This window comes from Haemaphysalis longicornis, unplaced genomic scaffold (assembly GCF_048455015.1).
Source record: "Haemaphysalis longicornis isolate Haplotype H1 unplaced genomic scaffold, Haemaphysalis longicornis Haplotype H1 scaffold_12, whole genome shotgun sequence".
Taxonomy (NCBI): domain Eukaryota; kingdom Metazoa; phylum Arthropoda; class Arachnida; order Ixodida; family Ixodidae; genus Haemaphysalis; species Haemaphysalis longicornis.
This window is the reverse complement of record NW_027526225.1, coordinates 67,542,197-67,556,338: the sequence shown is the minus strand read 5'-3', so window position 1 is coordinate 67,556,338 and position 14,142 is coordinate 67,542,197. Positions and strand designations below refer to the sequence as shown.

At 48.4% G+C, this 14,142-nt stretch overlaps 1 protein-coding gene across 1 annotated transcript in view; it reads right to left on the bottom strand.

The window, feature by feature from the left end:
- Window positions 1–5,517, bottom strand: part of LOC144162794 (endoplasmic reticulum metallopeptidase 1-like) — a 42,434-nt gene extending 36,917 nt beyond the window's left edge. The window contains exon 1 of the mRNA XM_077693456.1: window positions 4,784–5,517. Within this exon, the coding sequence (XP_077549582.1) occupies window positions 4,784–5,405 (622 nt within the window). The 5' untranslated portion in view covers window positions 5,406–5,517. The remainder of the gene's footprint in view (window positions 1–4,783) is intronic.
- Between the last annotated feature and the right edge of the window lie 8,625 nt (window positions 5,518–14,142).

Sequence of the window (14,142 nt, the reverse complement as noted above, 5' to 3'; positions counted from 1 at the left end):
TACTGGCGGAACTTGACGTCAGAGTTGTCACGCGACTCTCGATAGAAACCCCTTCACGGATATTCCAAGATGCACCTTGAGTTAGAGAATAAGGTGGCAGACTTCGCACTCTAGTTTTGCGCGAGATTGCCACCGGCAACATCGGAGGACATTTGCTGCAAAAACGATGGAGCTCGCATGCCAATGGCCGTCAAGAAGACGATTTAAAGCTTCTATGTCTTGACTGAACCGTTGTATGAAGCGCAAAAACCTTGCCCTTTGAGGAAAGCTCCAACAGCTGCGGTGAATGACTTGTGGCGGTCAAGGACCACACGTAAATTAAATTACCCTTCTGATGCACTTTTTTAAAATAGAACTTTCCTCGTTAGCTGTTTTTCCCTCAAGCTAAGAGGGCAACAGCATACAGTGATCCAGAGAATCGACCTGTAGTCTAGTTTATATGGTATTTTTATACATGGAGCAGGTTTTTGCTTTTCTACTAAATTTCTTTTTTTGCTATACAGTGAGTTCAGTTACACTAACTCAATCGTTAATGTAATTGAATATTGCTTTCTGTTTTGTCCTGTGCCAACACTCCAAGATAAGCACTGGAACGCGGCAGCTGCTGCATTGAAGATATCAATGATGAAAGTTTGCCCAAACAAAGGGCCACACTGCGATCCAACGCTAGTTTGGCATGATGCAAACCCAAAACTAAGGGTATTGGCATTTCTTACGTTTGTTTTAACTGCGCAATCTAGACGCTTCAAGCGACTAGCAGTCAATGTTTCAGCTGTGCACATAAGGTCAGCAAAGCTTCCTTTTACTTCTCCGAACGGAAACTGCACTGAAGGGGCTGTTCAAACAACAGCGTAAGCTCATGCAGCAAAAAAAATATCTCTCAGTCTTTGAAATAGACATGGTCATTTCCTTTTTGAACATGCTGCGCTGTGGTGCTTGTACACCTTCCTTCACACGATGATTCTCAGAAGCTCTTAGCAACGGCAGAAGATTTCTTCTTCCTGGGTTTCCTTTTTTTTCCAAGTGCACAGTACCAACTAGATTTTTAAAATGGTAAAATCAGAATAACTAGTCAGAGCTTGTGAAGGAAAAAAAAGATTTCATCTCGTCAATTCAAAAGTGCCTCCCTAAATTAACATGGTCACTCAGACGCTGATGTGGTCTAAGAAAATGTTAAAAAAATTGTAAGTAGGCACTTATTAAATTTAGCACGTAACATGAGTTGTAAAATGCCCACAAATATAACAAAATACAGGGTTGTAAATCTCCGGGCAATTTTAGTGTCTTCCATGCAGAATATTGCCTTATGGTATGTATGGGTGGGTGCGGATGACTTATTCCTTTCTAAAATTCAAAAAGTAATAGAACGGCAACTAAAATTTTAAAAACTTAGAAACTTTAAAATTGAAAAAATAATAAAAAGGCATCATTTCATTAACGCTAGTCATTCTACACACTTCACTACCAAATTATTCACTCCCAAACAATTTGGACACCAAAATATTCTTTCTAAGCATGTTATATTTACAATAATCATACTCTTGTGACACAATTACTGATTTTCAAAGTGCATACACAAATCAAAATGCACAAACTGTCCTAAAAAAAATCAGGGCGACACCTTTCGACAACAACACCCTCCTTTGCTGGCTACAATTATTTTAACCAGTTCACCCCTCACGACAATTTTAATATCAAGGGTTTCTTGCACGCAGAGTTGTTTAGAACAATGCCTTTATAGGTAGGGTTGTTCGTTTTCGTGCAAAACTCGATTTTACCCAATTCTTACACCCCGAACATGTTTCCGGAGATTCGGGTTAAACCCGATTTCTTCCCAAATGAACCTTTTCAAAGTAGCGATCTGCACAACCGTGCACTGACGGTCGGCCGTTCTCAATTACTACTTGCTGGAAGCGAGCCCCACAAACACAGCGTCCGAACTTATTGAGTATTTTCATGAATCTATCGCTCGCTACCTCATGCTGGCAAACGCTGCCTGACATGGTTGTGCCCAGGGGTTTATCCAGAATTTCGATTTTGGGGGGCGCCAAAACCGTACTGGGGGGGGTGTTGAGGGGCGGTTGGCGGGGTGTGTATAAATCCCTGGGCACGGTGCTTGTGCAAAGGGTTGTGGAAGCTTTTTGGGGGGGTGTTGAAATCCTTCTGGGGGGGTGTTAGGGTGGGGGGGGTATAAATCCCTGGTTGTGCCTAGCTAATGGCAGATATTTTGTCGAGAGAACTTTCTCCTAGCTGAGACATGTTCAGTGATCGGACAAGTCTTGAATGAAGACTGACATGCTGCGCAAGGAGATAATTTTGTATGTAAACAAAGATAAGCAAAAAATCGATGACAAGCTTTTTGCGAAAAAAAGATTTCATTTCTTAGAAGTTATAAATGCTCTTTACTGTCATCGTTACTGATTTATTTCCAACGAAATGAAAAATTTTGGAGTGCATTTTCTAGAAACCATGATGTCCCCCTGATTACAAAATCGAAATAAGCCCCAATTTTATGCGTTTCGAGTTAAAAAAGCTCGTGATATCCTCTAAAATAAGCTGAGTGTATTACTCGGTACATCTGCAGATTTAACCCGAAAATACCCGAATTTCGGAATGGTTTCACAAAAAAAAAAAACGCGATTATCAGTTTAAAAAATAGCACACAAATTTTAACCCCCGATTACAAAAAAATATAAAACCCAAAAACGAACAACCCTAGTTATAAGCGGGAATGAATGTCCTATCTGTTCAGGCTTGATTTTCGTAACATTTGCACAAATAAGAAAGCTACAAGAATTGTTCCAAATACGCGACAAGGCAGCATATTACGACCAAGCATGTGCTTGCCATTTCAATAATAATAAGCTAACGCCGCAGTGCGAGAGAGAAAGAACTGAGCAGGAACTACGGGATGCTTCAGAATCAGGCCGACAATTCATCCGTGCATGTCTCTCCATGAGGTCAGGCTCATTAGTCATGCTTCAGTGAACCACACCCAAGAACGGACTGGTGGCGGGAGGGGGGGTTCGTTCAGGATGCCGTCTAGCGAACAGGTGGTTTTAGCGGGTCGATTGTAGCAGGCACCGTACATGAACGCACCGAAGGCCACCACTAATAGACAAGAAACTTTTATTTTTTCGCGGAAAGGATCGGATGTTTGACCCCTCAGTTTATAGTCGTTTGTTCTGCCAGCGCAAACCATTTTGACACAGATGCTTCGAATGGAGCAGGATATGTAGTGTAGCCACATTTTTTTTTTCTTTTTCAAACTTTTGTAGGGGAATGGGAGAGGAAATGTACAAACACCACAATGGTTTCAAAAGGCAAAATTTTGGTAGCCTACGTTGATAATTTAAAAAAGTTAAGAGTGGCATCTAAGAAGATTATTAAGATTTGATGTATCCAAGTATTCAAATGTTCCAGGGATTTATACCCCCCCCCCCCCCAAAAAAAAAAAAGATTCCACGACCATGATTACCAGGTCCAGGGATTTATACATCCCCTCCCCCAGCAGTCCCCCCCACCCCCCCCCCCCGGAGGATTTCGACACCCCCTAAAATCGAAATTATGGATAAATCCCTGAAATTCCCGCACGCTCTCGTTCTGTATTTTATTGGTGAGCACTATAATAAGTTTGGAGACTAATAGTAAATGGCAGTTTGAGAAAACGTCCGGGAATTAATCATTTTTTGCTGGGACAAAAAACACTGCACCCATGAAATTTTATATTTTTGTGGCCACTCCAGCTACCCACAAAAAAGGGTAGACCCAGGTCAACGAAGGTACTAGTGTATACCGTTCATTTCGCGGGTTTCGTAAATTCGTTTCACCCATCGGTACAAGCTTTTTTAAAGCTGATCGCAATTGTACGCCTCGGTTTGCCGTGAGCAACATTGTTTCGTTTTCTTTTTTTTTTTTTTCGAACAACTCCATCCGCAATATGACATCCACTGTGAACGTTGTACGTATGCGCCGTACTGACAGCACCAGAAAGAAAACAAATCTAGCCGCCCGTACACACACGCAGCATAGCGGTGAGGGTATGTTTGGGCAAACATCGGCGTTCGCATTTCAGTCACGGAAACCACCCGACCGCAGTCTTTCGCGCCTGTGCATGCCGTATCAGAGCGCCTGGCCCCCTACTCCTGTGACGTGTTTTGCCGCGCAAGCTTACGTTAATGCGCTCGGGACACTCCAAGGCCGGGTAATTTGGACAAGAGGTTTTTTCAACGCACGCGCCCGTCTTTTTTTGCTTGTTTAGTGTCACGCTCGTGCGATGCGCGCGCTACGCGACCTTCGCGGCGGAGTCGGACAGCACCACATCCGCAAACACAAGCGCGCGGCCGACTACCGGGCAGCAACTATCGTCAAGACGCTTGCAAGCAGCTGTTGGCGACCGCTGGGGGCGTGGTCGCTGCCACTAGCAGACGCGCCCGTCCAGTCGCGATCATGCAAGCCCTCCGAAGCGGTCGCGGCGCCAAGCAACCGCATTCGGCTCATCGGCGGAATGCTTTTGAAGTTACGAACGTTGAAGGCCGCGTGTGGCTGTTGAAGCACGCGAGCAAAAAAGAACCACGCGCCAGCTAGCTCACCAGCCATTCGGCGCGAGCTAACTTGGATGTTTTCTTTTGGGCAGCCAATCAAGGACCGCGGCGTCGAGCCATCGCGAGCGCGCGCGCTCAAGAGTCGCACTACTAGCGTGGCAAAGAGTAGAGAAACCCGCAATCGAATGCGGGAGCGGCCGGAAGGGAACGGGGCCCAAAAGTGAAGCATGCGTGCTTACCTGGGCTGCCGGGAGCCGAGTCGTAGTGACAGTTGACGAGCAAGGAATGCTTCTGATCGGCCGGCGTCAGCTCGTTCGCGGACGCCAGGCGCGCGACTACGTTCTTGACGCCGCGGTAGCTGGACGTAAAGCCGTCGATGAAATCGAGGAAGAACGAGCCGTTCGGTTGCTGCACGTCAAACTCGAGCTTGTGCACGGGCCGCGCCCGGTCTTTGATCCGACCCAGCTCCCTCTTGACGAAGTCCACGGCCGCCAGCTCGTTCTTGGCGCTGCCCACAGTGCGCTGCCCGAAACCCACAAGCTCCTTGAGCAACTGCCTGGCTCGAGAGCCCACAAACACGTGCCCCTCCGCTTCGCTGTCCGATGTAACGACGTTCGGAAGCGCGCTCTGTAAGCGAAACACTAGCAACGCCGATCCGAGGTAGAAAGCCAGCAGGCAAGCGTAGAACTTTTCGCCGAGCAGCCGCCGTCGGTGCCGGCTCGGCAGCGTTCGCTGTCCGTTTGGCAGTGAAATACCGTTGTTGCTGCCGTCGTGGAGCACTCCGTTCCATTCGGCCGAATGCACGCCGTTGGTGCCTTTCTGCCGATAGCGTAGCGAACCGTCCCGAGCGTCGCACGCCATCCCGGCGTCCTTGTGAATTCTCGGTTCCTTCCCGTCCCAGACGAACACCACCTAGCCGAGCCCGCCTGACGCACGTGATCACCTTCCGCGTGCGTTCTGTCTGTTCTTCTGTGCACTTCGCCCGCTCCCACTTGGGGGCTTCCCGTTGGTTCACGTGATGCGTTGGAAGGCGGTGATTGGAGAGTGCGGAGCGCAGTTCCGTTACTACCCAAGATGCTTGCTGCGCGCGCGAATTTCGAAACGGTTTCGCGGGCATTTGAGGAATGTTGCTCTCGCGGCTTTCATGACGGCGGTTACCGGCGTGGCACGGCTTTTTTCACTGCTAAAGTGAAAGTAAATGAGCTTTAAATTGTAATTTCTAACAAGGAATGGGTTGTCGCGCAAGCGGACATGTGTGAAGTACAGGGTGTGCGCGTGTTCTCCGAACCATTCGTGATTGGAATAACTCACCTTGCGACATTTTTAGAATAATGTATTCCTTTTAATTTTTTTAACCAGTCCTTAACATATTTATGTTTTGTTGTATTATTTCAGTGACTTTGTGCATTGTGTGTGTGTGCGTGCGTGTGTGGCTGTGTGTGTGCGTGCGCGTGTGCGTGTGCGCGTGTCTGTGTGTGTGTCTGCGTGTGTGTCGTGTGTGTGTGTCAGTGTGCGCGCGCGTGTGTGTGTGTGTGTGTGTGTGTGTGTGTGTGTGTGTGTGTGTGTGTGTGTGTGTGTGTGTGCGTCGTACATCTACATTATACATATGTCTAGCTGACTGCAACTTTCACGGTATTATTTTATTGTGTGCTTCCCCACATTACTGTAATGTCCCGGCATTTGGAACAATAAATAAATATTATTTAACTCCGCGCCATGCCCCGTGGTACGTGGAGCGCGGCCGGTACCGGGGGCTGATGAAGAAAAGGTATGATGATTTACGTTTCTTGGCCAACTTCGAAAAGTGGACCTTTTGTAGTCAAGTAATCCCACAATCCACTGGCATAGGGTAGAGCTTATGCAAGGAAGCTGTATATATAACTCACCGTTCAGTATTCCTTCGCGTCGCGGTGCGTCAGCAGAATGTGCTTTGCGGCAAAGCCCACTTTCCCGCGAATGCTATGTGGAGAAGCAAAGACAGCCAAGATAGCCGAAAAATAAGTGAAGATGACAGACACATATAAATGGAGGGGAATATAGAATCGAAAGCATCGTTAGAGACGCGCGGGGGAGATAAGTTTGTCAGCAGAAAGGGGAGCGTGTAGGGTAACTCCAAGTGCAGCGCTCTGCTTTTTGAGGCTACCGAAGGCTGCTTTTAAGGACGAACTGATTTGTGGGGATGAGAATGTTGGGGCATGTACGTGTGGTCTGCGGGAAGGATGCAGAAACGATTCGGTACATTTCATTGGGATGCGATTGCATCCTTAAATGTCCCACGGATACCGATCCATTTCCAAGCGTTTATGCGTGACAGGCAGATACAGGCGCCAAAAACAACGGCCCATATTGGAGTGGAGTGTGAGCGCTAGAACGCCTTCATTGCCGTTAAGAGGGCAATGAGCTGCATTGCCCACTTCTCAAAAGTATTCGAGTGCCGGCCGTCATCGACGTCCCTATAACGCTATGTCATGCGCCCGTCCAAATACAGTGCAGGCCCAGGAGCATGACGTCATTTGGGGGTGACATCTTCGTTCCCTATGGGTCAAAACCTGGTGCCGGGGGCATCCATGCAAAAATCTGTTTTTTAAAAGGAACATGATGACAAAATACAAGCTTGGTTCATTAAGAAGAGTGTACTGTTCCCATAACAATTTTCAATTTCAATTTGTTTATTTCTACTCCAACGAGCAGTGGGTTCGGAAATAAAAGTTCTAGCGAGCTTGACAATGTTCCCGAGCCCAACAGAGTACGGCAGCGTGCATTTACAATAACGCAATCACAATCTTCCCTCTGTTGCAAAAAGTGAAAAGTGCATCATTATGGTACACAGCATTATAACAAAGCAAAATAGTGTATCATTTACACAATGTTAAAGAAAAAGAACAGATCGGTATAACAAATTACACTGTAAAATTGTACACCCTTATACATAAACAAAGCCCAAAAATGAGCACAACATATAAAAGTATGACAGCGCAATTACATGTAATGAAACAGCGTTTTCGAAGAGTAACATTTAAAAAATGCAACAATTCAAATTCACATGCGACCAATCAAATTCAATTAAACAATTAAAAAGCAGAAAAAAGAAATACGCGCAATGAAACAGCATTCTAGAAAAGCAACAAAAAAAAAGAAAAGAAGTAAATACATTTCTTTATGGCTTCAAATTTAGGCAACAGGTGTGATAGGGACCATGAATAAATGTCTAACCACCCGCCACGGTGGCTCAGTGGCTAAGGCGTTGCGCTGCTGAGCACGAGGTCGCGGGTTCGATTCCCGGCCGCGGCGGCCGGTTTTCTGATGGAGGCGAAAAGCAAAAACGCCCGTGTGTACGAGATTTCGGCGCACGGTAAAGATCCCCAGGTGGTCAAAATTAATCCGGAGCCCCCCACTACGGCGCGCCTCATCGCCTGCGTTGCGTCGGCGCGTTAAACCCTACAATCAATCAATAAATGTCTAACCTATTTCCGGCTAAGCTGTCTCAAAGCGAAAGAAGGGTGTGACGCAGCATTTGAATGCCGTAATTGGTCCTAGGCGACGTTATGTTGAATTTCTGTATTGTGGCGCAAGGTTTTTTCAACTCAGCTTGCTCACAAAGAAAACATAGATTGCTTTTTAATTCGTGTTTATAGCGAAATGCTAGTCGCAGTTGCTACATAAAAAATATCATTGGTACGTTGGCAACGTTGAAAAAGTTCTGCTGTTGGGTGATCCCTAGGTAAATTAGAAATTATCCTTGAAGCCTTCTTCTTTAAAATGTGCACTTTTTCAAGATTTGTGTTTGTAGCTGTCCCCCAGACGAGAGTACAGTAATTCCGGTGCGACATAAATGATGATTTAAATAAAAGCAATTTAATACCTTCTGGAAATACATCAAGATGACGCTACAAAACGCCAACAAAACGTGCGGCGTTAAAGGAGTACTGACACGAAATTTCAAAGCTGAGATAACTATGTAAAACGCTTCCTTTTTATCAGGAGATATCTCCCAGCAAGTTTCAACAGCAACCGTTCAGCGAAACATATTTAAAATCCATTTTAATCTTCGCCCGCACGAGAAAGCCCAGAGCGGGCCGACGTGACATCATCTGCTACGTGCCCCAAACTGCCGACGTCGGGGCTCCCGTGACGAAGCCGACGCGCTGGCTGTGGTTGGCGCGCGCTGCTCGGGCGTGTGTACACGTCATGGTTTTGGGACTGACGTCATGCTGCCCGGGCCTGTGGGGACGGCGAAGACCTCGGCCGGTCTGGGCGCGCGCGTGCGCTCGCTCGCGCGCGCTTCCAGAGAGGCAGCGATACGGCAAGAATGGTGACGCCATGTGATACGTGCTGTCATGGCGGCCGCTCGGCGTTTTTTTGTCGAAACCGAAACTGGCACGAATAAACGACGCCGTAAATGAATGTTTACGCTGCGCTCGACCGTCTAATCTGTCATTCTATGATTAGTGGGCTGGTAGGCACGCATAGCAGCAAAAAAAACGTAACATAAAAATTTCGTGTCAGTACTCCTTTAAGACACACTTGATCCACATGTGCTTCCCACAGTAATTTGTCTCTGAACCACACACCTAGTTTTGAATGACTGTGTTTTTTCAATGTGCTCAGAGCCATATTTTAAATACTTGGAAATAGAGAAGGTCTTGCCCTTAGGCCGGAAGAACATGGCTTTAGTTTTAGAGACATTTATTTGCAACGCATTCTGGTTTGACAATTTTGCGAGTGCGGAGAGTGTTTGGTTCGCCTGATCAATTATTTCGTTTGGTCTATACCACTGAGACATATCCTCGTACCATCGGCATAAATAGTAAAAAACGCATGTGAGCTAATGTTAATAATATCGTTAATAGGTATATAGGATGAACAAAAACGGTCCCAATGTGCTGCCCACGCCGCAACAAAATTGTAATATAGCTCAGAGGTACTTCAATTAATGTCAACATATATTGGCAGCGATGAGACACGTAAGACTATCCAATGCTTGCCTTCTTACCCGCACCTGTTCGTTTTGGCTAGAAGAATTTTGTGGTTAATACGTACCGTCAAACGCTTTTCTGAAGTCCACAAACAGGGCGAATACTTACTTTTTTATTATCAAAGTTGCGAAGAATGAATTCTGCCAGTTTATCGCATACTTGAAAAAAAGAAAATAGTCATTGGCGACTCCTCCGCCACTGCCGGGCGACTTTTTGTACGGTAAGTTATACACTGGCCGAGGTTGAGCAGTTTCGCGTGGCTCCTGGAGAGCCGTTCGGCGCATGCGCGAGGAGCAGTGACGTCTCACGCCACACAGCTGGCGCGCCGGAGGCGCCGCTGTATATTAGTATGAAACTCTGTGGCCGCCACCGCCTCCGCGATTGGATTGGATTAGATCGGATTGAATTGTATCGGATTCGAAATCGTTTTAGCAGCAGTAAGCATGATAATCAGCTAATCCTAGACAACCAGGAAACCTAAGAATAACCAGCTGAACCTCAGCTCACGCTACTCTTATCCTGGCATAGCCGAGCTAAGCCATTGATAATTTTTTTAATGGCGTCACGGAACCTTGTTTGCGTGATTGCCGGCCCCCGACCAAAGCCAACGCCAAGAAACACGGGCGGTTGCAGTTGGGCCTCTAGTTCCGCTTGATCGTGTCACTTAATGCCAACGTTAGTACTGACTTGTGACACGTCAATTCTGCGGCGTTCAATATTTCTTGCGCTCTTTTTTTTTTCGGTTAAAAACGGCTTTCGTGGCTGGAAAGGAGCTGAGTGAGTTTCCAAAGGCTGTTTTTTTTTTTTTTTTGTAATGAGCAAAGTTGCATTTTGTTTCGTGGCCCCAATTATGATAACTGTGTATCGGAGCTTTTACTAACTACAATCATGTTTACAACTAAAGAAACTCTTTCACAAGGCCAAGCGTACCGGGAATGCAAGCCACTTGAGCAGAGCAAAAGAAATTCAGCGTGAACTGAAACGGCTCATCTCTGTGTCGCATGCCCGTTACGTGCAGTCAATCGCCGCCAAAGCCTCGCAGTGCCCCAAGCTTTTCTGGGCCTATGTTAACTCACAACGGAAGTCCCAACCAGCTCCGCAGTTCACCCAGGACGCCGTTCTCACCGATCCCCCATCCATCGCCCACCTCTCCAGCTGCCACTTCTCTCAAACTCAAACTGCTGATCTTACCCCACCAATTGCACCACCTGGTTTGCAAGCTAGCCCCCCTAATACCCAATTCGACCTGACGGCCATTACTCCTGCTGCAACTCTGCGCGCTCTTAACTGTCTTAACCACTACCAAGCAGCCGGACCCGACGGCATCACACCTGCAGTACTGAAAGCTTCAGCCCCTCAAATTGCCCCCGTCCTCTCATCAATGTTTTCTCGTTTCCTCATCATGAGATGTTCCCCCGAACACTGGAAGTTATCGTTTGTCACACACACCTCTTCTGAAAGGTGTCAGTTTACCAACCGACCGAACCTCGTCCTACCGGCCAATCTCCGTTACCTCCATTGTTTGCCGCACCATGGAACGTGTCGTCTCGAAAGAACTCACTGAATACCTGGAACGAAATTCCCTCCTCTCCCAATACCAATTTGGCTTCCGACCCGGCCGCTCTTGTGCCTCAGCGCTTGCTCTTGCAGTCCATATCCTGAGCGACCACATGGATAGCAAGGTACCCTGTCACGTCTTGCAGATCGACTTTCGTCAAGCCTTCGACAGGGTAAACCACGCCCTTCTTGCTGAAAAACTTGTTCTCTTTGACATACACGGCAACCTTTGTTCGCTCACGGACTTCATTGCCCACCAGCCAGTTTCAGGTTCTCTTTCATGGCTGTCGCTCAGAGCGCACACCAGTTCACTCGGGTGTCCCGCAGGACTCCGTCCTTGGGCCAGTGTTTTTCAACATCTTCATCAACGGCATAACGAACAACCTTGAGTCCATGCCCCTACTGTACACTGACGATGTCCCCCTCATCCAACCGATCCGAACATCCCAATCTCTTCTTTCCTTGCAGAATGACTTGAACAAAATTGTTTCCTGGTCCAATCGTAATCGGCTCCCGCTAAATCTCTCAAAATGCACCTCTATGATCTGCACAGCACGCCGCCCAGCCAACTTAGACCTCTCTGTCCTGAAGATGCTTGACACGCCACTCACGCAGAATACGAAGATAAAGCTTCTAGGGGCCACAATCGACAACAGACTCTCCTTCAGCGTACGCACGGACGCCACCATTGCCCGAGCGCGTCGTCTCTTCGCATACGCCCAGCGCGCCACGTTCGGCGCTGGGCCTATTGCCCTGCGAATACTCTTCACAGCGCTTGTGCTTCCCCAGTTGGAGTACTGTGCCCCTGTGTGGTTGCCGCATCAGGCCTCCCGTGTTGCACGTCTCGCGAGTGTACAGAGGCGTGCAGCATTTGGCATCCTCAAGAGGTCCTCCCCCCTCCCCGACCGCCCTTACCGCGACTACCGAACTTCGCGCCGTCGGTTGGCAGTCCCTTGCGCAGAGGTACGACGCTGCATCACTCCGGCTGCTTCTGGCAGTCGTCGGCCTCCCCACTGGCAGGGTATATTCGTCGCACCAGGACCAACGACTTGAGCCCCATCCTTGCCCGCACAGTGCGCCACCAGAACTCCTTCGTTTCGCGCGTGGTGAGCTTGTGGCGCTCCCTCCCCAGTGCGCTCAGGAGCCAACCTGCCACTGACGCGGATGAAGTGAAAAGCCTCTGCCGTAGGGTGCCTTGATGCCCGCGCGCTCCGCTCGCATTGAGGCACTACCTCTCCCACTCATACCCTTCCCTGTTCCCCTCCCCACTCTGCCCACTCTGCGGCGCCCGGGACTCTCAACTACACTCCTGTGACTTCCCGTGCTCCCCTTTTCTCCCTTTCCCCACACCCACCCACTGGGAGCAGGCCCTGCGGAGCTCGACCCTAGAGACCCAGACCACCCTTGTCTCCAGGGCCCAACAGGTCGCGGAGACCCTCTGGGCCCCCGCCACCTCTTCCCCCTGACCCAGCCGTAAAATAAAGTGGTTCTCTCTCTCTCTCTCTCTGCCGCCAAGCAGTGCGCCACCTGAGAACGGTCCACTGAACGACTGAATCCACTCCCCTCTCTCCTTTAATCCTTTTCACCCCCTTCCTCATCCCTTCTTTTCTTGCACTGCAAAAGTCGGTGTGCTGGGCAATTTCGGTATGAGCCTTTGACCTTTCCAGCACACCGCAGCCCTCCCGGGTTGAAATAAAGTATTGTATTATTATTGTTTACTCCACCGCGCCTGTCCTGCCGTTGTCTTCCACGGCCACTACTTGTACGTTGAAGTTTTGTAGTCGCATCTTCCACTGCGCGGCCACGATTCCCTGTTATCGGTAGAGCAAAAGAAAAAAAAAAGGAAATTGGCAATAAGGTGCTGGTTCGCACCCGTTCATGTTTAGTACGCTCACTCAATGGCGCTGCCCCGACTAACTGATGTGTCAGAACTTAATTATCATGTTCTTTCTGGCAAAAAGTGTCAGCCCTATAGCCAAAGGATGACAGCAAAGTTCAAGAGTAACTGAGGAGTCGTGACTTCACCATCACCGTTCATTTCTCTCTTTCTTTTTTTCCCTTGTTTTCACATGGGAGCTCAACTGCCCAACATTTCTGACTTACACACACCGACGCAGCTGCCACATCCCATTGACCCAACCTGGCTGACATCTCGCCTCCACTTTTGAGGAACAGTTGGCTGAGTGCGGTTCATCAAAAACGCACTAGAGCCGAGTTCAGAATTCGCTGACGACGACCTGTAATTGGGCTGTCTGTCTGAACCACCTTTGAATAAAGTCTCTCTCTCTCTCTCTCTCTCTCTCTCTCTCTCTCTCTCTCTCTCTCTCTCTCTCATTCCTTTGGATGGGATAATCATTGGACACCACCTTGGAGGGACGTATGCTTAACTGACGCGTCTTTCTCATTCCCAGCAAGTGTTGCCACGATTACGGTGAACGCTGGAGTTTTTTCTTTTTTTTTTTTCAGGTCGGTGGGGGTGGGGGGGCAATCTTGGCGAATATCCCTAAGTGGGTAAGCATGGCTTGCCTTGACAAACGTACGAAAGGCGCTGGGCGAAATACACCACGAGGCAAGCACGCACGAGCGCTAGGCATTTTCTTGGTTTTATTAACTGTTCGGCGGCCGCGGCGAGGCCCGCGCTCACGAGCGCGCGCTTGGCAATTTCTTGGCATTTTTTAACTGCGAACAAGAAAAACTACGATTTGCTGCTTCGCGGTTAAAATCCGGCCTCTACTTGGCGGCTGCCCCTCTGCTTTGCAGGGGGGGGGGTGAGAGAGAGAGAGAGAGCTCTCTCCACCAACCACGTGAACACCGCCGCCCTACAAGCCGGAGAAATCAGACACGTAGAGAACTTTCACCATCGCTTTCAACTCTTCCGTTATGCGTCGGATGAAACGAGCAGCGACACAACGCATAACAGATCGCAGACGCTCAAAAGTTTATTTAGGGAGTGTGCGCCCGATGAAACTGCTACATAATCCGCCATCGCGTCGATAGTTCTTTTGTTCACCTCCTCTTACTTGGATGAACTGTGGGAACAGCGTAAAATGTTTCGCGGAGCGTCG